This window comes from Pimephales promelas, chromosome 25 (genome assembly GCF_988280905.1).
Source record: "Pimephales promelas chromosome 25, fPimPro1.hap1.1, whole genome shotgun sequence".
Classification (NCBI taxonomy): Eukaryota; Metazoa; Chordata; class Actinopteri; order Cypriniformes; family Leuciscidae; genus Pimephales; species Pimephales promelas.
The window spans coordinates 12,781,700-12,800,232 of record NC_142793.1 but is presented as its reverse complement, the minus strand read 5'-3'; the positions used below and the strand labels follow the sequence as shown (position 1 = coordinate 12,800,232).

At 36.4% G+C, this 18,533-nt stretch overlaps 1 protein-coding gene across 1 annotated transcript; it reads left to right on the top strand.

Moving 5' to 3' along the window:
- Window positions 1–3,928: 3,928 nt before the first annotated feature.
- On the top strand, window positions 3,929–17,630 carry dhtkd1 (dehydrogenase E1 and transketolase domain containing 1). The gene is made up of 17 exons (XM_039666004.2): window positions 3,929–4,212; window positions 4,406–4,558; window positions 5,588–5,799; window positions 5,931–6,125; window positions 6,339–6,608; window positions 6,713–6,884; window positions 8,448–8,646; window positions 8,724–9,036; window positions 9,256–9,340; window positions 11,334–11,473; window positions 11,722–11,872; window positions 13,156–13,262; window positions 13,351–13,515; window positions 13,593–13,675; window positions 14,071–14,240; window positions 15,680–15,765; window positions 15,906–17,630. The coding sequence occupies exons 1-17, from the start codon at window positions 4,053–4,055 to the stop codon at window positions 16,005–16,007; spliced, it is 2,763 nt and encodes a 920-aa protein (XP_039521938.2). The 5' UTR covers window positions 3,929–4,052; the 3' UTR covers window positions 16,008–17,630.
- The last annotated feature ends 903 nt before the right edge of the window (window positions 17,631–18,533 follow it).

Below are 18,533 nucleotides of genomic sequence, written 5' to 3'. Positions count from 1 at the left end.
AACACGTTCTCGGGGTGCACCACACTCTGTATGGCAAGCCGTCTTAACAATCTAGTCCTTAAAATAATCTCCATTGTTCTTGTTGTGTTACTAGCTAATACTGAAAATATCACTGTGCAATGCACTCATTGACATTCAAACATTTAAGTTATATTCAACAATTATTTAAACAACTTGAATTTACCAGCAGTGCTGTCAAATCGATTAATTGCATTTAAGATAAAAGTTTGTTTATACACTTAAAAAATGCTGGGTTGTTTTAACACAAATTTGGGTCAAATATGGACATACCCATCCTTTGGGTTAAATTTTAAATTACATTTTTAGCCACACGTTTGGGTTTAACCATATTTGACCCAAAATTGGGTATATTTAGTACTATAAATATACTGTGCAAAAGTCTGTGCGAAAAAAAAATGGATTTAAAGGAGTAGTTCACTTTTAAAAAAAACTTCTGCTGATAATTTACTCACCCCCATGTCATCCAATATGTCCATGTCTTTCTTTCTTCAGTCGAAAAGAAATTAAGGTTTTTGATGAAAACATTCCAGGATTTTCTCCATATAATGGACTTCATTGGGAACCAAACGGACGGTTCAAGGGCCAAATGAGAGTTTCAGTGCAGTTTCAAAGGGCTTTAAATGACACCAGACGATGAATGAGGGTCTTATAAAGCGAAACGATCGGTCATTTAAAAAATAAATAAAAAAGCTTCAGTTTTATAAGCTCAAATGCTCGCCTTGCTCTGTTCTGTGATGAGCGTGACTCTCCTGTTCAAACTCGTTCAACAAAATGAACCAATCTTTTGTCAAGTCATGACTCGAAGGGTTCTAGATAAGACCCTTATTCATCGTCTGGTGTCGTTTAAAGTCCTTTGAGGCTGCACTGAAACTCTCATTTGGACCTTGAACCGTTTGGTTCCCAATGAAGTCCATTATATGAAGAAAACCCTGGAAGACAGTTGTTTATATCTAATAGAATAGATACCATCAACCAACCCTATTTTTTATTTATTTATTTTTTTTGAAGTTGTAAATTCAACAAAGATTAGACAACAAAATACTATTTCAGTTTTTCTACTTTAAAATCCCATGTTTTATTCAATGGTGTTACTTGCTGTTTCTTTGTAATTATTTGTGAAAATGTCCAGCAGTTTCCAAATGAAAATGGTTTCTTAATCATAATTTTCAGTGCATTGAAACACATATCAAGTCTGAAGTGAATGTTAATATTTGAACCAATAAACAGTTTATAGGAATAGTGACTGTGTGTGATAAATATCTACTAGTGAATTGAAAAGGGGTCACTTTCTAGTTAAAAAATTGTACTAGTAACATTACTTTAGTTTTAAAGCATTAATTTTAAAACAGCTTGTCATGCACACTGTGTCCTATTTGTGTGAGCAGCAGGTAACCTTCTGTTTATGCATGAACTCAGCTTGCGAACTGCTCTGGGACGACTAAAACCAGAGCACATTTGCCTGGGAGGCATGTATGCATGTGCGTGAGGATAGTTGACTGGGGAGGGGGTAATCTGTTAAATTTCGGGAACATTTGTGTGCTGCAATCTCACTGTGCCTTAAAGGCAACTCTGAATTCATAAATTACTGATTGTTTTTTCCATTAGAGAAGCTTTAGGCTGATCAGGGACCAGATACACCAGCCTTCAAGTGGAGCCACTGCAAATAGAAGTAGAACTGCCATTAAAATAGATTTTAAGATGTTGATACAGGTCTAAATTGACTAAAATGTAAGTGTAAATCTTTTTTCTGTATTGGTATTTGAGCTGTGACAGCCTGCAATGCTTCCGGTCTGCCTATAGGTGGAACCAAAGTGTTTGTTATTTTAAGTCCACAAATTATAAAAATAATCTTTTACAGTTATATTTTTATTAAATATCTAGACACATGAAAAAGGCAAAGATAGATTTTATTCACTATTCCTCTAGGGCCAATTTTACGTTTCAAAAAAGACTGCTGGAAAATATAAAAAGCAGCAAATATAACTTTTAACATGTAAACATGTTCTCATTATTGTCTTTAGAATTATCTAAAAAATATTCATTTTAAAACCATATTATTGATTAAATATGCAACAATAAACTGTCTTCCTCAAATGAATCAAATTCACAAGAATGTTCAACTGCTAATGCAAAATAATACAGTTTTGTCAGGATATTTATCATGTAAAATGTTTGTTTTGTTCTCTTTTTTAACTACTATTATTAAATTGATGTATCCAACAGAATACAGAGATTGGAGATGAGGGACAGCTGAGTTAAAAGCATAATTCTTGAAAATATTGAAAAGGAGGCAAATAACTCGGGTCATGTGACTTGAAAAATACTCGTCATCATAATTCAAAATTAACATGCTACCACGTGACCAGTCTGCTGAGCTTGAGGTAAAAGTTCATTGTAGTGGGAGATATAACTTTTTTTACGCAATATTTAGAAGAAAAACTCTATTATTAAATTCTAATAGCAATAAATACAAATTCTTGTGGTGTTCCTGCCATTTTAAAAGTTAATTTTGAAACAAATCTTCCATGTTACCGTATGTTCCAGTAGAAATTTCAATACACAGTTTCACAATAGACACTCTTTTGCCTTTTGCAACGTTTTATATAGATGTTTGTGCAGTTCTTATGAAAGTCAGCATCACCAATAAACAAGCTATCTTTGTCATAGATACTGTAAGTGTCCTCAAGTTCTTGGAAACATCTCTCATGTATCTCTCTCTCTCTCTCTCTCTCTCTCTCTCTCACACACACACACACACACACACACACACACACACACACACACACACACACACACACACACACACACCTGTCTGAAAGTTTCTAACATACCACACACATTCTGCAAAGGCATTAACTCACGTGACCTATCCAAACCCTCTTACAAACCATAGCATTAATTCCAGCCAATAGACATCGAGTAAATCATCACCTCCCACCTGCCACTGTGCATTACTGAAGCTCAGTCCGAATCATTTTTGCGAATCGGTTCTTTCGAACAGTTAATTTTAAAGAACATGCTAATAAAATCGTTTGTACTTCTTCATCAAGTGATTACTGACATGACGGCGTGGCATTTATACATGCTCTAAACATCAAAGTCATAGCCTTTAGGTGCATATCACAGTTCATTATGTTTTAGCCGACATTTTATAAAGGCGTGTAAGAAATTATAGTCTGCTCCGATCCAACTGGCTTCCCAGCTGCACTACTTCCTGAACTTCAGCCAGCTCCTTGTTTCCTGTCTGCCATTATTGCCAAAATTGATTAATTCAGGTGTGTCTGATTATTGTTGCCGTGAGTAGCCTACTGAGGTCAAGCACACCTGAATTAATCAATTTGACCAATAATGGCAGACAGGAAACAAGGAGCTGGCTGAAGTACAGGAGGAAGTAGTGCAGCTGGGCATAAAGCCCACTTCCACTCCAATATAGATTATATTGAAATGTTCCTTTACTTAAAAGAGTTTATTTATCATAGAATCAATTCCTTACAATCTCAAAAGTATCACAGTCACGTCAGCAGGTATCCAAGAACCATCTTGATTAGGTAGCTTCTGAGAGATATTATCACCTTAAACATTTGACCGTATCACACTCTAACACTTGTATCGTTCTCTTCGATTTACATTTAAAGACAGAGTTTGGAATAACAAAGACATAGACACGGAGGCACCACTTTTGCATTAACCGTGAGCTTTCCCCAATAAAATAACAATTTGGGCCTTTTACTTACATTCAGACTTTACGTTATCAAAACGTAGCCCAATAGAGTGCGTGTAAACGCTACCCTTGTATTTACTGACTCGAGAACCGCTCTGACAGATTCAATCCGTTTCTTGAACGAGTCGTTCAGACTAGACTGATTCATTGCGAAGATTCGACTCTCAAAAATGATTCATTCACGAATTCGACACCGCTGGCGCTATCGGTTATTATGGCCGCGCTCTAGGATGCGTGGTTCATTGGGGGAACTTTGTGTAGTCCGTTAACGGAGTCTATTTTATTTATTTCTACCATTTCAGCGGGTATAATGCTTATACACCTCCATCGACTTTTGCACCGGTCTTTCGGTGCCAGGCGGCCGTTTCTAGCGAGTTTATACCACACACAGCGGGGAGTGTACGGTTTCAGACCGAGGGAGACTCCGGAGAGAAACGATGGGTTTCCGCAGATCTCAGCGCTTAACCAAGGTGTTTACAGAGTGTAAACTGTAGTTGATGTCTGTATATGGTTATGCTTTCAGATTTGGTAGCAGCTTACTTCTTCTTGACGTTGCATACGTAAACCTATAGTAAGATTAGAGATGTAACGTTATAGCAAGATCTTTTATAATATAATGTGTGGAGCATGTTGATATATTCGCTGGCTGTCTTATGTCAACAGATCACGGACTGGCGAGATTGGTGGAGGCCTATCGAGCACATGGGCATAAAGTAGCTAAAATTAACCCTTTACTTCCCCAAACTCCTGTGCTGGACAGTGTGCCGGAGATCAGTCTGCTGAATGGAGCTGTTCATGGAGTCCTCAACACTACTGGTTAGTTTCTGGTTGTTTCCTATTTTGAAATGGATCTTAATCTACTTAGGTTTTTATTTTAGGATTGTTCCGGGTTCAATCCTCGTTAAAGGGATAGTTCACCCAGAAATGAAAATTCTGTCATCACCCTCAGGTCGTTACAAAACCGTAATTTAGTTCATCTTCGTGGAGAAAAAAAAAATATATATATATATTTTTGGTTGTCATATGAAAGATTTCACTTCTGTCCCTCCATTGACAGCTATGCAACTATCACTTTGACGCTTCAAAAAGTTAACAAAGAGATGTAAAACTATCCATACAAATTGAGCGGTTAAAAGTCCAAATTTTCATTTGTGCGTGAAAGGTTTTTGTACATCATATATGGCCTATATTCAAAAGAAATAATTTCCGCATTTCCTTTAATAAAAAAAATGGGATTACAGTATTTTTTACTTCAAGGAGTAGTTCACTTTTTAAAAAAAACTTTGCTGATAATTTACTCACCCCCATGCCATCCAAGATGTCCATGTCTTTCTTTCTTCAGTCGAAAAGAAATTAAAGTTTTTGATGAAAACATTCCAGGATTTTTCTCCATATAATGGACTTTACTGGTAACCAAACGGTTCAAGGTCCAAAACACAATTTCATTGCAGCTTCAAAGGGCTTTAAATGATTCCAGACGGGTCCATAAGGGTCTTATCAAGCGAAACGATCACTCATTTAAAAAAAAAAAATAACAAAGTTTAAGTTTTATAAGCTCAAATGTTTGCCTTGCTCTGTTCTGTGATGCACATTCGTGACTCTCCTGTTCAAACACGTTCATCAAAATGAACAAATCTTTTTTCGAGTCATTTGGTTCATTCAACGAACGAAATAAACGAATTGACTCGGAAAAAGATTTGTTCATTTTGATGAACGAGAATGACATGGGGGTGAGTAAATTATCAGCAAAAAATGTTTTAAAAGTGAACTACTCCTTTAAAATATTAAAATAATTTTTAATTATTTGTTGTTGCTGTATTTTTTTATTTCTTATAAAAATTCCAGGATTGCGGCATTTTGGGAAAGCCGAGGCGACGGCTGAAGAGGTCATGGCCTACCTGGAGAGAACGTACTGTGGGGGAATCTCAGTGGAAACCGCTCAGCTCCAGACCTTACAGGAAAGAGAATGGTTCGCTGACCGATTTGAAGAGCTCAAGAAAGAGGTGTTTTCGCCAGAGGAGAAGAGACAGCTGGCTAAACTAATGCTTGAATCACAGGTAAGACAACCATTTACATTTACTCACGTTTATTGTACTTTGCATGCCCCATGACATCGGTTACATCTTCCTAGCCTACTTGATTTCAGTGGCATCAGCAATTCTACATCTCCTCTGTTCTCTTTTCAAAGGAATTTGACCACTTTTTAGCCACTAAGTTTGCCACTGTGAAACGATATGGAGGTGAGGGAGCAGAGAGCATGATGGGCTTTTTCTACGAGCTATTCCGCTCTGCGGCGTACAGCGGAGTGACAGACGTGGTCATGGGAATGCCTCACCGTGGACGTCTCAACCTGCTCACCGGACTACTGCAGTTCCCCCCAGAGGTTAATTTATAATTCATATAGTTATGTATGTTCAGTTTAATTCATATAGTTATATATGTATAGTTTATATACGTCTAGACAGGATTCTGCAATGTATAATCACTTATTTTAGCACATATCAAATACTAAGATAATTCTGATATAAAAAAAAATCAGATATTATACATTTGCAAGCTTTGATTAACCAAACACGTCATTCTTTCTCGCTCTCAGCTCATGTTCCGTAAGATGAGGGGTCTTAGCGAGTTTCCGGAGAACTCTCCGTCTATTGGAGATGTCCTGTCCCATTTAACCTCCTCAGTGGAGCTGGACTTTGGGGCGGGACAACCTCTCCATGTCACTATGCTGCCCAACCCCTCTCACCTGGAGGCCATCAACCCCGTGGCGCAAGGAAAGACTCGTGGCCGTCAGCAAGTCAAACAGGACGGCGATTACTCCACCGACCCTCATTCTCGGCCAGGAGACAAAGTCATCTGCCTGCAGGTCCTGAGAAAAGATTTCAAGTTCACTATCTAAAACATATAACATACTAAAACATGGTAGTTGTGTATGTTATAATCTAATAGCTCTTTATCTGTTCTTAACAGGTTCATGGAGATGCTTCGTTTTCAGGCCAAGGCATAGTACCGGAGACCTTCACCCTGTCAAATCTCCCCCATTTTAGAGTAGGTGGAAGCATCCACCTCATCGTGAACAATCAAGTGGGCTACACCACTCCCTCTGAGAGGGGGCGATCATCTCTGTACTGCAGTGATGTTGGTATGTAGTTGTAAATGTAAATTTGTTTTGCTCTGTATTTATAAGGATTTCTATATTTTCCAAACTGACACGTATGACCAGCGCTGGGTGGATTACTTGCAAAGTGTAGATCATTACTGATTCCAAATTACATGACAAGATGTGGAGTTTAAAATAATATAATCTGACTACTTTTTGATTACTTTCATTTGAATAGGAGAATATTGTACCACATTGATAGAAAAATTCAAGAAGAAAGAAAATACAATTCTTTATCAACATTACATTAAATAGTAAATAGATTGCGTCAGAGTTTACCCTGGGGATATTGAAGGAATTAGTGTACAGCCATTACTGGATGCCAGTTCTAGTTTATAAATATTAAAGGGATAGTTCACTTTGAAATTAATTTTTGATATATTTTAGCTTACCTCAAGGGCATCCAAGATGTAGGTGTCTTTGTTTCCGCAGTAGTTTCAATTTTGATATTTTTAGGTCAAACCGTTCTTCTCTGTCAGTCATATAATGGAGGTCTATGGTCACCACCTCAAAGAGCATGCACAGAGAAGTCCAAATTAAACATGATTCAATGACTCGTAATTGTAAGTACACATTGATGGCCTAAGACACGAAACGAGCGGTTTGTGTGAGAAAACGAACAGTATTTATATTGTTTTTACCTCTTGTAACCACAGCCACGTCCAAGTGATCTGAAGGCACGGGCGCAAGTGCCGGAAAGCGCCGGAAGTGATCTCTTGCACGGTTGCGGGAAAAAAAATCAACGTTGTCTGTTGATATATCGAAATCGTCTTCCATTGCGATTTCCTGTGTATCTAAATATGTTTAGATCTTCACAGTGAAGGATAACACTTCTGAAATCTCTGTGTAAACAATGAGTGACGTACACGCGCGAGAGATCAGAGTACTTGAACGTGACTGTGATTACAAGAGGTAAAAACGATATGAATAATGTTAGTTTTCTCACACAAACTGCTCGTTTCGTGTCTTAGGCCATCAATGTGTGCTTACATTTATGAGTCATTAAATCATGTTTAATCTGGATGCTCTTTGAGGTGGTGACCATAGACATCCATTATATGACTGACCGACAAGAACGATTTGACCTAAAAATATCAAAATTGATACTATGGAAACAAAGACACCTACACCTTGGATGCCCTTGAGGTAAGCTAAAATGTACCAAAAATGAAATTTCCCTTTAAAAATATGGATATTTTTTTAAATATATGTGTATCAATACGCTTCAGAAGGCCTTTATAACCCCCTTGAGTTGTATGGATTACGTTTAGGATCCACTTTTTTGGGCCTGAAGTTACCATTATAAAGCTCACTCCCATTATAAAGCTTGTAAGCCAATGTATTATTTAATATAACTCTAATTGTATTTGGCTGAAAGAAGAAAGTCATATACACAGTCATTATCCCATTTTTGGGTGAACTAACCCTTTAACATTTATTTTATTTTTTAAATAACAAAAAAATTTTTTTTTTTTTTTTTTTTAGATGCTATTAAACCTTTCATTATCTAACAATACTTTTGTAATTCCACTTGGTGCTGTTTAGGTAAAATGGTGAATTGTGCTATAATCCATGTGAATGGCGACGATGCCGAGGATGTCCTCAGAGCGACCCGGCTGGCCGTGGAGTACCAGCGACGCTTCAGAAAAGACGTTATCGTGGACCTTCTTTGTTACCGTCAGTGGGGGCACAATGAGCTGGACGAGCCCTTTTTCACAAACCCTGCAATGTATACAATTATTCGGTGGGTATTCTTTTTTGATAGCCTATTGCTACAATGTTAGGTTACTGGTTTAATTTTCCTTTTCACTGCCATTTTAGGGCGAGAAAAAGTATCCCCGATTCATATGCCGACCAGCTAGTCTCGGAGGGCCTGATGACAGAGGAAGAGCGCGGTCAGATCAAGACCACCTGCTATGCTATGCTCAACGACCGGCTGAACAACATGACCCTCTACAGCCCCCCGCCCACTAACCTCCAGGGGCGCTGGGGAGACCTGGTGGAGCCCCAGAACAGAGTCTCGATGTGGGACACTGGTGTAGCGCTGCCTCTGCTGCAGTTCGTAGGCGCCAAATCAGTGGACATACCTGAGGAGATTCAAGTGCACAGTCACCTGAGAAAGACACATGTGCAGGTAAAGCTTGATCTTTGAACTCTTTTTGTAAATACGCTACATAATAAAGTTGAGAAGTTTAACTTGTACATTTTACAACAGTAGGAACGTCTACTTCAATGATCTATATAGCCATTTTGATGAGCTCCAGTGATAAAACTGCAGTCTGTGTGAATGGCTCTTTAGAGTCAGTAAAGAACTCGTAAACTTTGTCTGAGCGAACGCCTTGATCTGTCGCAGGCTCGACTGCAGAAACTGGAAGAGGGCTTAAAATTGGACTGGTCCACCGCAGAAGCTTTAGCGTTTGGCACAATGCTCTGCCAGGGTGATGTGTTCATTTCTCCTTTCTTGCGCTGTAAAAGTTTTTTAAAAATAATTTCTGCTTTTGTTTGTATCTTTATATGGATTTTCTCCTAATTGATGTTGCCTTTAGGTTGTTACCTAGTTTGTAAGACAATTTTCGACAATATTCACTGAAAAGTAATATATTTTGAATTTATATTCTCCATATTAAAGGGTTAGTTCACCCAAAAATGAAAATTAAGTCATTAATTACTCACCCCCATGCTGTACCAACCCCGTAAGACCTTCGTTCATCTTCGGAACACAAATAAAGATATTTTTGATTGAATCTGAGAGCTAGATCAGTCCTACATAGACTGCCTAAGGGACTGGCTCTTGACGGCCCAGAAAGTCAATGAAGAAAAGGTTTAAATATTCCATGTGCCTACAGCGGCTCAATTATAAGTTTATCAAGCGACGAGACTACTTTTTGTGTGAAAAAACATAAATAACGACTTTATTCCACTATTCTATTACTTCCTTATGGGCGCATGCGCGAGAACTGAGACGAGGACGTTTCACCTCGTTACGTTTTCACCTTCACGTTACGCCACCTACCGTATAAAATGATGATCCATTTATAAGGCGCTCTGGATTATAAGGAACACTGTCGTTTTTTGAGAAGATTAAAGGCTTTTAAGTGCACCTTATATTGCGGAAAATACGCAAATTGAAAAGCGTTTGTACAGCGCGCATCTTCCTCTGCTTGTAAACAGAAAGTTTTGCGCTCCCAGCTATATCAGCACATCATCTTATACGGTAGGGGGCGATAAAAACTCCTAAGCGGTGAGCACAGCCGGTAACAAGAAGTAGACGAATGAGAACGTCCTCAGTTCTCGCGCATGCGCCCATAAGGAAGTAATGGAATAGTGGAATTAAGTCGTTATTTATGTTTTTTTCGCACAAAAAGTCGTCTCGTCGCTTGATAAACTTATAATTGAGCCGCTGTAGGCACATGGAATATTTAAACCTTTTCTTTAATGACTTTATGGGCCGTCAAGAGCCAGTCCCTTAGGCTTAGGCAGTTCTAGCTCTCAGATTCAATCAAAAATATCTTTATTTGTGTTCCGGAGATGAACGAAGGTCTTACGGGGTTGGTACAGCATGGGGGTGAGTAATTAATGACTTAATTTTTATTTTTGGGTGAACTGATTAAATGATAATATAAAAGCTAATACATTTGTTCACAGTTGAAATTAGTTTTTATACACTCATCATTTTTTATGTTTTTGAAAAAACACTCTACCGCCCGCTAAGACCGTTTGATTTAAAAAAATGCAGTAAAAATTATTAAAAATGAAAATTATGACAATTTAAGATACCTTTCATGTAATTTAAAGTGTAATATATTCCTGTGTTTAAAGCTGAATTTTCAGTGTCATTAGTCCAGTCTTCAGTGTCACATGATCCTTCAAATATGCTAATTTGATCAATATTGATTAGGGCTGTCAAACGATTAATCGCATCCAAAATAAAAGTTTGTGTTTACATAATATATGTGGTTGCACTGTGTATAATTAATTTATATATAAAAATACACACACATGCTTTTATGTATTTAAGAAATATTTTCATGTATATACTGTATATAGATTTATATATAATTTATATTAATTACAAATATAAATATTTTATATATATATTTTTTTTTCTTAAATATACATGCATGTGTGTGTATTTATATATATATATAAAAAATAATTATACACAGTGCACCCACATATATTATGTAAACACAAACTTTTATTTTGGATGCGATTAATCGCGACTAATCGTTTGACAGCCCTAATATTGATTAAGTCATGCTGCTTAATATTTTTGTGGAAACCGTGACATTTTTTCCAGGATTCTTTTCCGCAATTTGTAAAAAAAAAAAAAAAAAAATTTTATATTATTGACCCCTGAGCTGTTTATATTAGCTGTGTACATTAGCATCAAAATATACTCATTTGTATATATTTATCTATTTAACGCAGGATTCCATATCCGTATCAGTGGTCAAGATGTTGGCCGTGGTACGTTCAGTCAGCGTCACGCTATGGTTGTTTGTCAGCAGACCAACGACATGTATATCCCCCTCAATCACATCAGCTCCGAACAGAAAGCCAACATAGAGGTAACCAGTTGAACAACAAGTAAATGAAATGTATTTATTTCTAAATTACAAAGCCTACTGCAATCATTTATCGCTTTTAATATTATTTGTTCTTATCATTATACTTAAAGACGTGTACAGGATTAGTTTTGTACTTGTAACTCGATATGCCAACTTCTCTTCATTCCTGAGTTGGGTTTGGTTTGCACTTTGAATAATCCACAACAATCAAGCATAATTATGTTTGACGTGTGTGTGTGTTCTCGCAGGTGTGTAACAGTGCTCTTTCTGAAGAAGCTGTTCTGGGTTTTGAATATGGAATGAGTATTGCTCAACCTAGACTGCTGCCCATCTGGGAGGCTCAGTTTGGAGATTTTTTCAACGGCGCCCAGATTATATTTGACACTTTCCTCTCTGGAGGTAAAAAAAAAAAAAATTCAACCGAAAAGCTTCAGGGAGTTCACAAACAGTGCTTGCTGATACTCTATAGAGAATAACTTCCTTTAGAGTGACTTTGCAGACATTTTTTCCATGCTCAAACAGCAACGTTACACACTAAAGCAAGTTGGACATGTTGAAAAAAGAACATAACTATCCTTTCGCAAGGTCTTAAATATGAGGCTAGAAACAATATGGCTAAATGTGAAAATTAAGCACTTAAAATGTGAGGTTTAATAAAACCTTTTTTGTCAAAAACTGTAAAGTTGTTTAAATTGTCGTCTTTACAGTCATGTTATGGTTTGGAGGTTACTGCTGTAGCCCGTCCACGTGGATTTCATTTTATTTGTGCAGGTCTTTAATGTCTTAAAGCCTTAAATTTGATAATAAACCTGTGCAGACACCCTGAATATGTATCTTTAGAGCTTAAAGGAGTAGATCACTTTAAAAAAAAAAAAACTTGTGCTGATAATTTACTCACCCCCATGTCATCCAAGTTATCCATGTCATTCTTTCTTCAGTCGAAAAGAAATTAAGGTTTTTGATGAAAACATTCCAGGATTTTTCTCCATACAATGGACTTCAATGGGAACCAAACGGTTCAAGGTCCAAAAGACAGTTTCAGTGCAAACTGTTCAAAGGGCTTTAAACGATTTCAGACGATGAATAAGGGCGAAACGAACGCTCATTAAAAAAGCATCAAAATGAACAAATCTTTTCCAGAGTCAACTCGTTCAATTCGTTCGTTGAGTGAATGACACGGAAAAAGATTTTGATGAACGAGTTCGAATAGGAGAGTCACTCACAAACGCGCATCACAGAACAGAGCAAGGCGAGCATTTGAGCTTATAAAACTTAAACTTTGTTATTTTTTTTAAATGAGCGATCGTTTCGCTTGATAAGACCCTCATTCATCGTCTGGAATCGTTTAAAGCCCTTTGAACAGTTTGCACCGAAACTGTCTTTTGGACCTTGAACCGTTTGGTTCCCATTGAAGTCCATTATATGGAGAAAAATCCAGGAATGTTTTTATCAAATACCTTAATTTCTTTTCGACTGAAGAAAGAAAGACATGGACATCTTGGATGACATGGGGGTGAGTAAATTATCAGCAAAAGTTTTTTTTTTTTTTAAAGTGAACTACTCCTTTAAATCCTGGTTTGTGGCATTTCTGATTTAAATTTGATAATAAAATTGTGCAAACACCCTGAATATGTATCTTTAGAGCCTAAATCCTGTTTTGAGACATTTCTGATTTTTTTAAGGTGAGGCTAAATGGCTCCTGCAGAGTGGATTGGTCATCTTACTGCCACACGGGTACGATGGAGCCGGACCGGAGCATTCATCATGCCGAATCGAGCGTTTCTTACAGGTAAAGTGTAAGCATGCTCAATTACAGGAGTAGTACGGACTAAATGTTCCAGCATAATTTAAATATCCGCTCTTTCTTCCTCCGGCAGCTCTGTGACAGTAAAGAGGAAGGTGTGGACGGGGACACGGTGAACATGGGAGTGGTGAATCCAACCCTACCAGCTCAGTACTTCCACCTTTTGAGGAGACAAATGATTAGAAACTTCCGGAAACCATTGATCGTGGCTTCACCTAAAACTCTGCTGCGCTTTTCGGTGCGTTAGAGATTTGAATTGCTTTCTGTGTTGTTGTTATTGTTTACTAAACAATATTCACCTCTATTTGGCACTAGGGGGCAGTGTCAAGCTTGGCTGATATGGGACCAGGAACTTCCTTTAAAACTGTCATCGGTGATGCTTCTGTAAACCCTGCAAGGTATCTTCATTCGCTTTTTTAATAGATCATTACATTTACTACCATTAAAAAAGTTTGGGGTCGGTTCGATTTTTAAATGTTTATGAAGGAAGTCTCTTTTGCTCGGCAAGTTTGCATTTATTTGATTTAAAACTACAGTAAAAATTGTAAAATGGTTTACAATGTCATTTATTCCTGCGACCATAGGTGAATTTTCAGCATCATTACTCCAGTCTTACATTTATTTCATGATTCTTTGGTGATTAGAAAGTAAAAACCATTTATGTTGTCAATTTATTTAATGCATCCTTGCTGAATAAAAGTATTTGTTTTCTTCTGAGCTCAAACTTCTGACTTCATATACAAAATGGACATTCATAAACATTAAAAATGCATCTTCTGCTCCTTTCCTGCAGTGTGCAGCGTGTTCTGTTTTGCTCAGGTAAACATTACTACGCCCTGCTGAAACAGAGAGAGACGTTACCAGAGGCAGTAAAAAACACAGCGCTGATCCGGATCGAGGAACTGTGTCCTTTCCCCACGGAAGCCCTACAACAGGAACTAAATAAATACAAAAACGCCAAAGGTGAGGTTGCTCATATATGCATCTTTTATTCATAGGAATCACATAGTTAATTATTACTTTTTTTTTCTTTTCTTTTTTGTGTGTTGGGGCAATCGCTCTGGGACTGGCTTTCTTAAGGAATCATAGATGTCCCCATCACAAAATGTTGATGTTCCTAAGAAGCCTCATTTTGGCATTCCCAGAATGCACTATACAAATTTAAGCTCCAAGAAAAAATAAATACAAAATTATACTTGCTTTTTGTTTCTGAATGACACGCATATATATATATATATATATATATATAATTGGTAAGATAATTGGTTTATTTTATTTCTTTTTGGAAAATTCTCTTATGTACGGAAATGTATTGCATTCACTTGAGGAAACAAAATCTACTGTTTTTCCAAATTAACGAGTTATTTATCTCAGAATTACGAGATAATTTTTCATGAAAAAAAGTTTTAGTCATTAATTCAGAAAAACAGAGCAAAAAAATGTCCATGAAAAAGTATCTCGTAATTCTGAGATAATTAACTCGTTAATTCAGAAAAACAGAGCAAAAACTTTTTTCCATGAAAAATGATCTTGTATTTCGGAGATAATTAACTCGTTAATTCAGAAAAACAAAGCAAAAACTTTTTTCCATGAAAAATGATCTTGTAATTCTGAGATAATTATCTCGTTAATTAAGAAAAACAGAGCAAAAACTTTTTTACATGAAAAATGATCTCGTAATTCTGAGATAATTAACTCGTTAATTAAGAAAACAGAGCAAAAACTTTTTTACATGAAAATGATCTCGTAATTCTGAGATAACTAGTTAATTCAGAAAAACAGCAAAAAAAATTCCATGAAAAATTATCTCGTAATTCTGAGATAATTAACTCATTCATTCAGAAAAAACATGAAGTGAATGCAATATGCTTCCGTACTTATGCTCACCGAGGCTTACATTATTTGATCACAAATGCTGTAAAAATATAGTAATATTGTGAAATATTTTTACAATTTAAAACAATGGTTTTCTATTTTAATCTATTTCAAAATGTAATATATTCCTGTTATGCACAGCTGAATTTTCAGTTTTCAGTGTCACATGCTAATATGCTGATTTGCTGCTCAAGAAACCATTTCTTAATATCACTGTCATGTCGAAAACAGTTGTGCTGCTTTAAATTTTTTGTGGAAACTGATACATTGTTTTCTTTTGAAAGTTAATTTAATATTAGCATTTATTTGAAATAATCTTGTGTAACATCATAAATGTCTTTACTGTCACTCTTGATCAATTTAATGCATTTAATTGCTAAATAAAGTATTTTTTAATCTTGCTGACCCCCAAACCTTGAGCAGTAGTGTGTACTTAATGCATAAAACATCAAACTCTATTGGAACCCAATGTATTTCTACACAAAACATGGCAAGCTTCTTTCATATTATGTCCTCTTCCGTTACAGAGTTCGTCTGGAGTCAAGAGGAGCCGCAGAACATGGGATGCTGGTCATTTGTATCACCAAGATTTGAGAAACAGTTAGCCTGCAAGGTCAGATTCACCACTTCACGCTAATAGATGGCCTCTTAGCTAATCCCTTGATCGCCTCTTAGGCTGCATATAGCTTAAGTTCATCAGATTTACACCGATTTATTGCAAGATGATTAATGTTGATCCCATTGTTCCCTCAGTTGAGGTTTGTGGGCAGGCCTGCATTACCCGCTCCCGCTGTGGGCATTGGTACTCTCCACCATCAGCAGCAAGAAGCCATCCTGACCTCGTCTTTCTCCTGAAACCACAGAACTATAAACATGCTGAGCATCTGTTATTACAGCGAACAAGCTGTGACTGGTGCACTGACAACAAAAGCCAAGCTCCGTTTGTAGCCTGAGCGCTAAACGGGCATATTGCAGGTTGACTAATTCAGCGATTCCCAAACTGTGGTCCGTGAGGGTACTGCAGGTGGTCCGTGAAAAGGCAAAATAAAATATAAAATATTTAACCAAGAAATTCCCATTAAAAAAGTCAAAAGAATATGTAGGCCTATATTTATATAAAATGTCAATTAAATTGTCAAGCTATTGTGTGATTACTAAAACAGGCTAGTGGCACTCGACCGTGAACCACAACACCGGATCGGTGGATAGCAACAGGTTAGGTGAGCATTTATTTAGTTGTTTGTTTTTAATATAGGTCTATATTAGACGGACGATACAAAGAGGAAGGGAAAGATGTGGAGGGTGACAAAGGAGGATATTACGTTCATATCAGACTGGCAAATAGACTCCAATGGCTTTTCCTTTTGACAACTTTATTTTTAACCTGGAATAATGTTAGGCCTACTGTGTTTTCTTTTAAATGTGTAACGTTATAGGGCAGAGGCAAATATGTTCTCAATATCAAATCACATGGATAGCCTTTATAGGCAATTTAGGCCTATATGAAACGAAATGTTTATAAATGGAATGAATAAGGCCTGTTATTATTTTAATTTCCAGTTAACATTAGTCTCTTGATCTTGTTTTTCTGAAATGTTTTGCGGATGTGCTCTGAAGATTAACATTAATAATCCCCTAAAATCGCTAAAGGTTTTGAAATGCTGACTATATCCAAGTGTTCTTATTACTATATAGATTTCATACTCCATTGCTGTGGAAATAAGCCTGTTGTTCAAATGAACCTGATTATGATATGTAATATATAATATAATGTTATATCATAATATGTGTATTATGAGGTGGTCCGTGAAAATTATTGATTACAAATAGTGGTCCACACACACAAAAAGTTTGAAAACCCCTGGACTAATTTATCCCTTGGTTATAACTTGGGTATAAGGGAACATCTGTTCTTGTCGGCTTCCCAATCAGTTGATCATTTCTACACCTTTTAAAAGTATCAGTGATATTTCCTCTCTGTTGGCACAGGAAGTTTGTAATTTTATCAATGAAATGTCGAAAATTGACTAAGTTCTGTATACATTAGTGTTGTTGTGTACAGTTTTTCAAAGCACTTTTAAATTAGATTTAATATTCTAACCGGAGTCAGAAGACTGTAGCATTTAATGTAGCATTGAAATGTAAATTGTCACGATCAAAACATTGGCTCATTCAATGTTGTGTGCGTCTGAATTAAGGGCAATTGATTATTACCAGATGAATGTAGAACCTGTGCAGAATAACAGAATCTATTGGTGTATGTTTACATGAAAGTATTAATCTTAAAACGATACCTCTGTCTATTTACGTTGCTATCGTTGTTTTTTTAACATACCCATCCAAACACTGTTTATAATGATAAATTATAAAGTTGTTTTCAATAATGATATTGTTCTTGTGGATGAAACTGAATTTGTACTGAAATGCTTAATCTGGAGATAAAAAAATAAAAGAAAAAATGTAATTATTGACCATTAACATGTCTTCATATATTTTCATAAGGTAAAGATATTAATAATTAAACCTGTTTGTCTGTCTTTAGGATTCACATTCACCCTTATTAATATATATGAGAGAGAAATTTAGACATACAGTATATATATTAAATATTAACATTTCATTTTTTTTGCTTCCACGTCTTTTTTATACTAGCCTATATGTATACATGCATTAAAGGGATAGTTCACTTTGAAATTATTTTTTGGTATGTTTTAGCTTACCTCAAGGGCATCCAAGATGTAGGTTTCTTAGTTTCAATTTTGATGTTATTAGGTCAAACCGTTCGTGTCTATCAGTCATATAATGGAGGTCTATGGTCACCACCTCAAAGAGCATGCACAGAGAAGTCCAGATTAAACACGATTTAATGACTCGTAAATGTAAGTACACATTGATGGCCTATGACACAAAACGAGCGGTTTGTGTGAAAAAACTAACAGTATTTATATCGTTTTTACCTCTTGTTACCACAGCAAGTGATCAGGGCACGGGCTCTTTGTGGCTGTGGTTACATGAGGTAAAAACAATATAAATACTGTTCGTTTTCTCACACAAACCGATCATTTTGTGTCATAGGCCCCATTGAATCATGTTTAATTTGGACTTCTCTGTGCATGCTCTTTGAGGTGGTGACCATATACCTCCATTATATGACTGACAGAAACGATTTGACCAAAAAATATCAAAATTGAAACTACTGCGGAAACAAAGACACCTACATCTTGGATGCCCTTGAGGTAAGCTAAAACATATCAAAAATTAATTTCAAAGTGAACTATCCCTTTAAATTTGAACATACAAATATTAATTAAAGCGAGACACTACAAGCAAAACAATTTTGAACCTGGCTTTAACCAATGTTCAGGTTTCAATCTTTGCAGA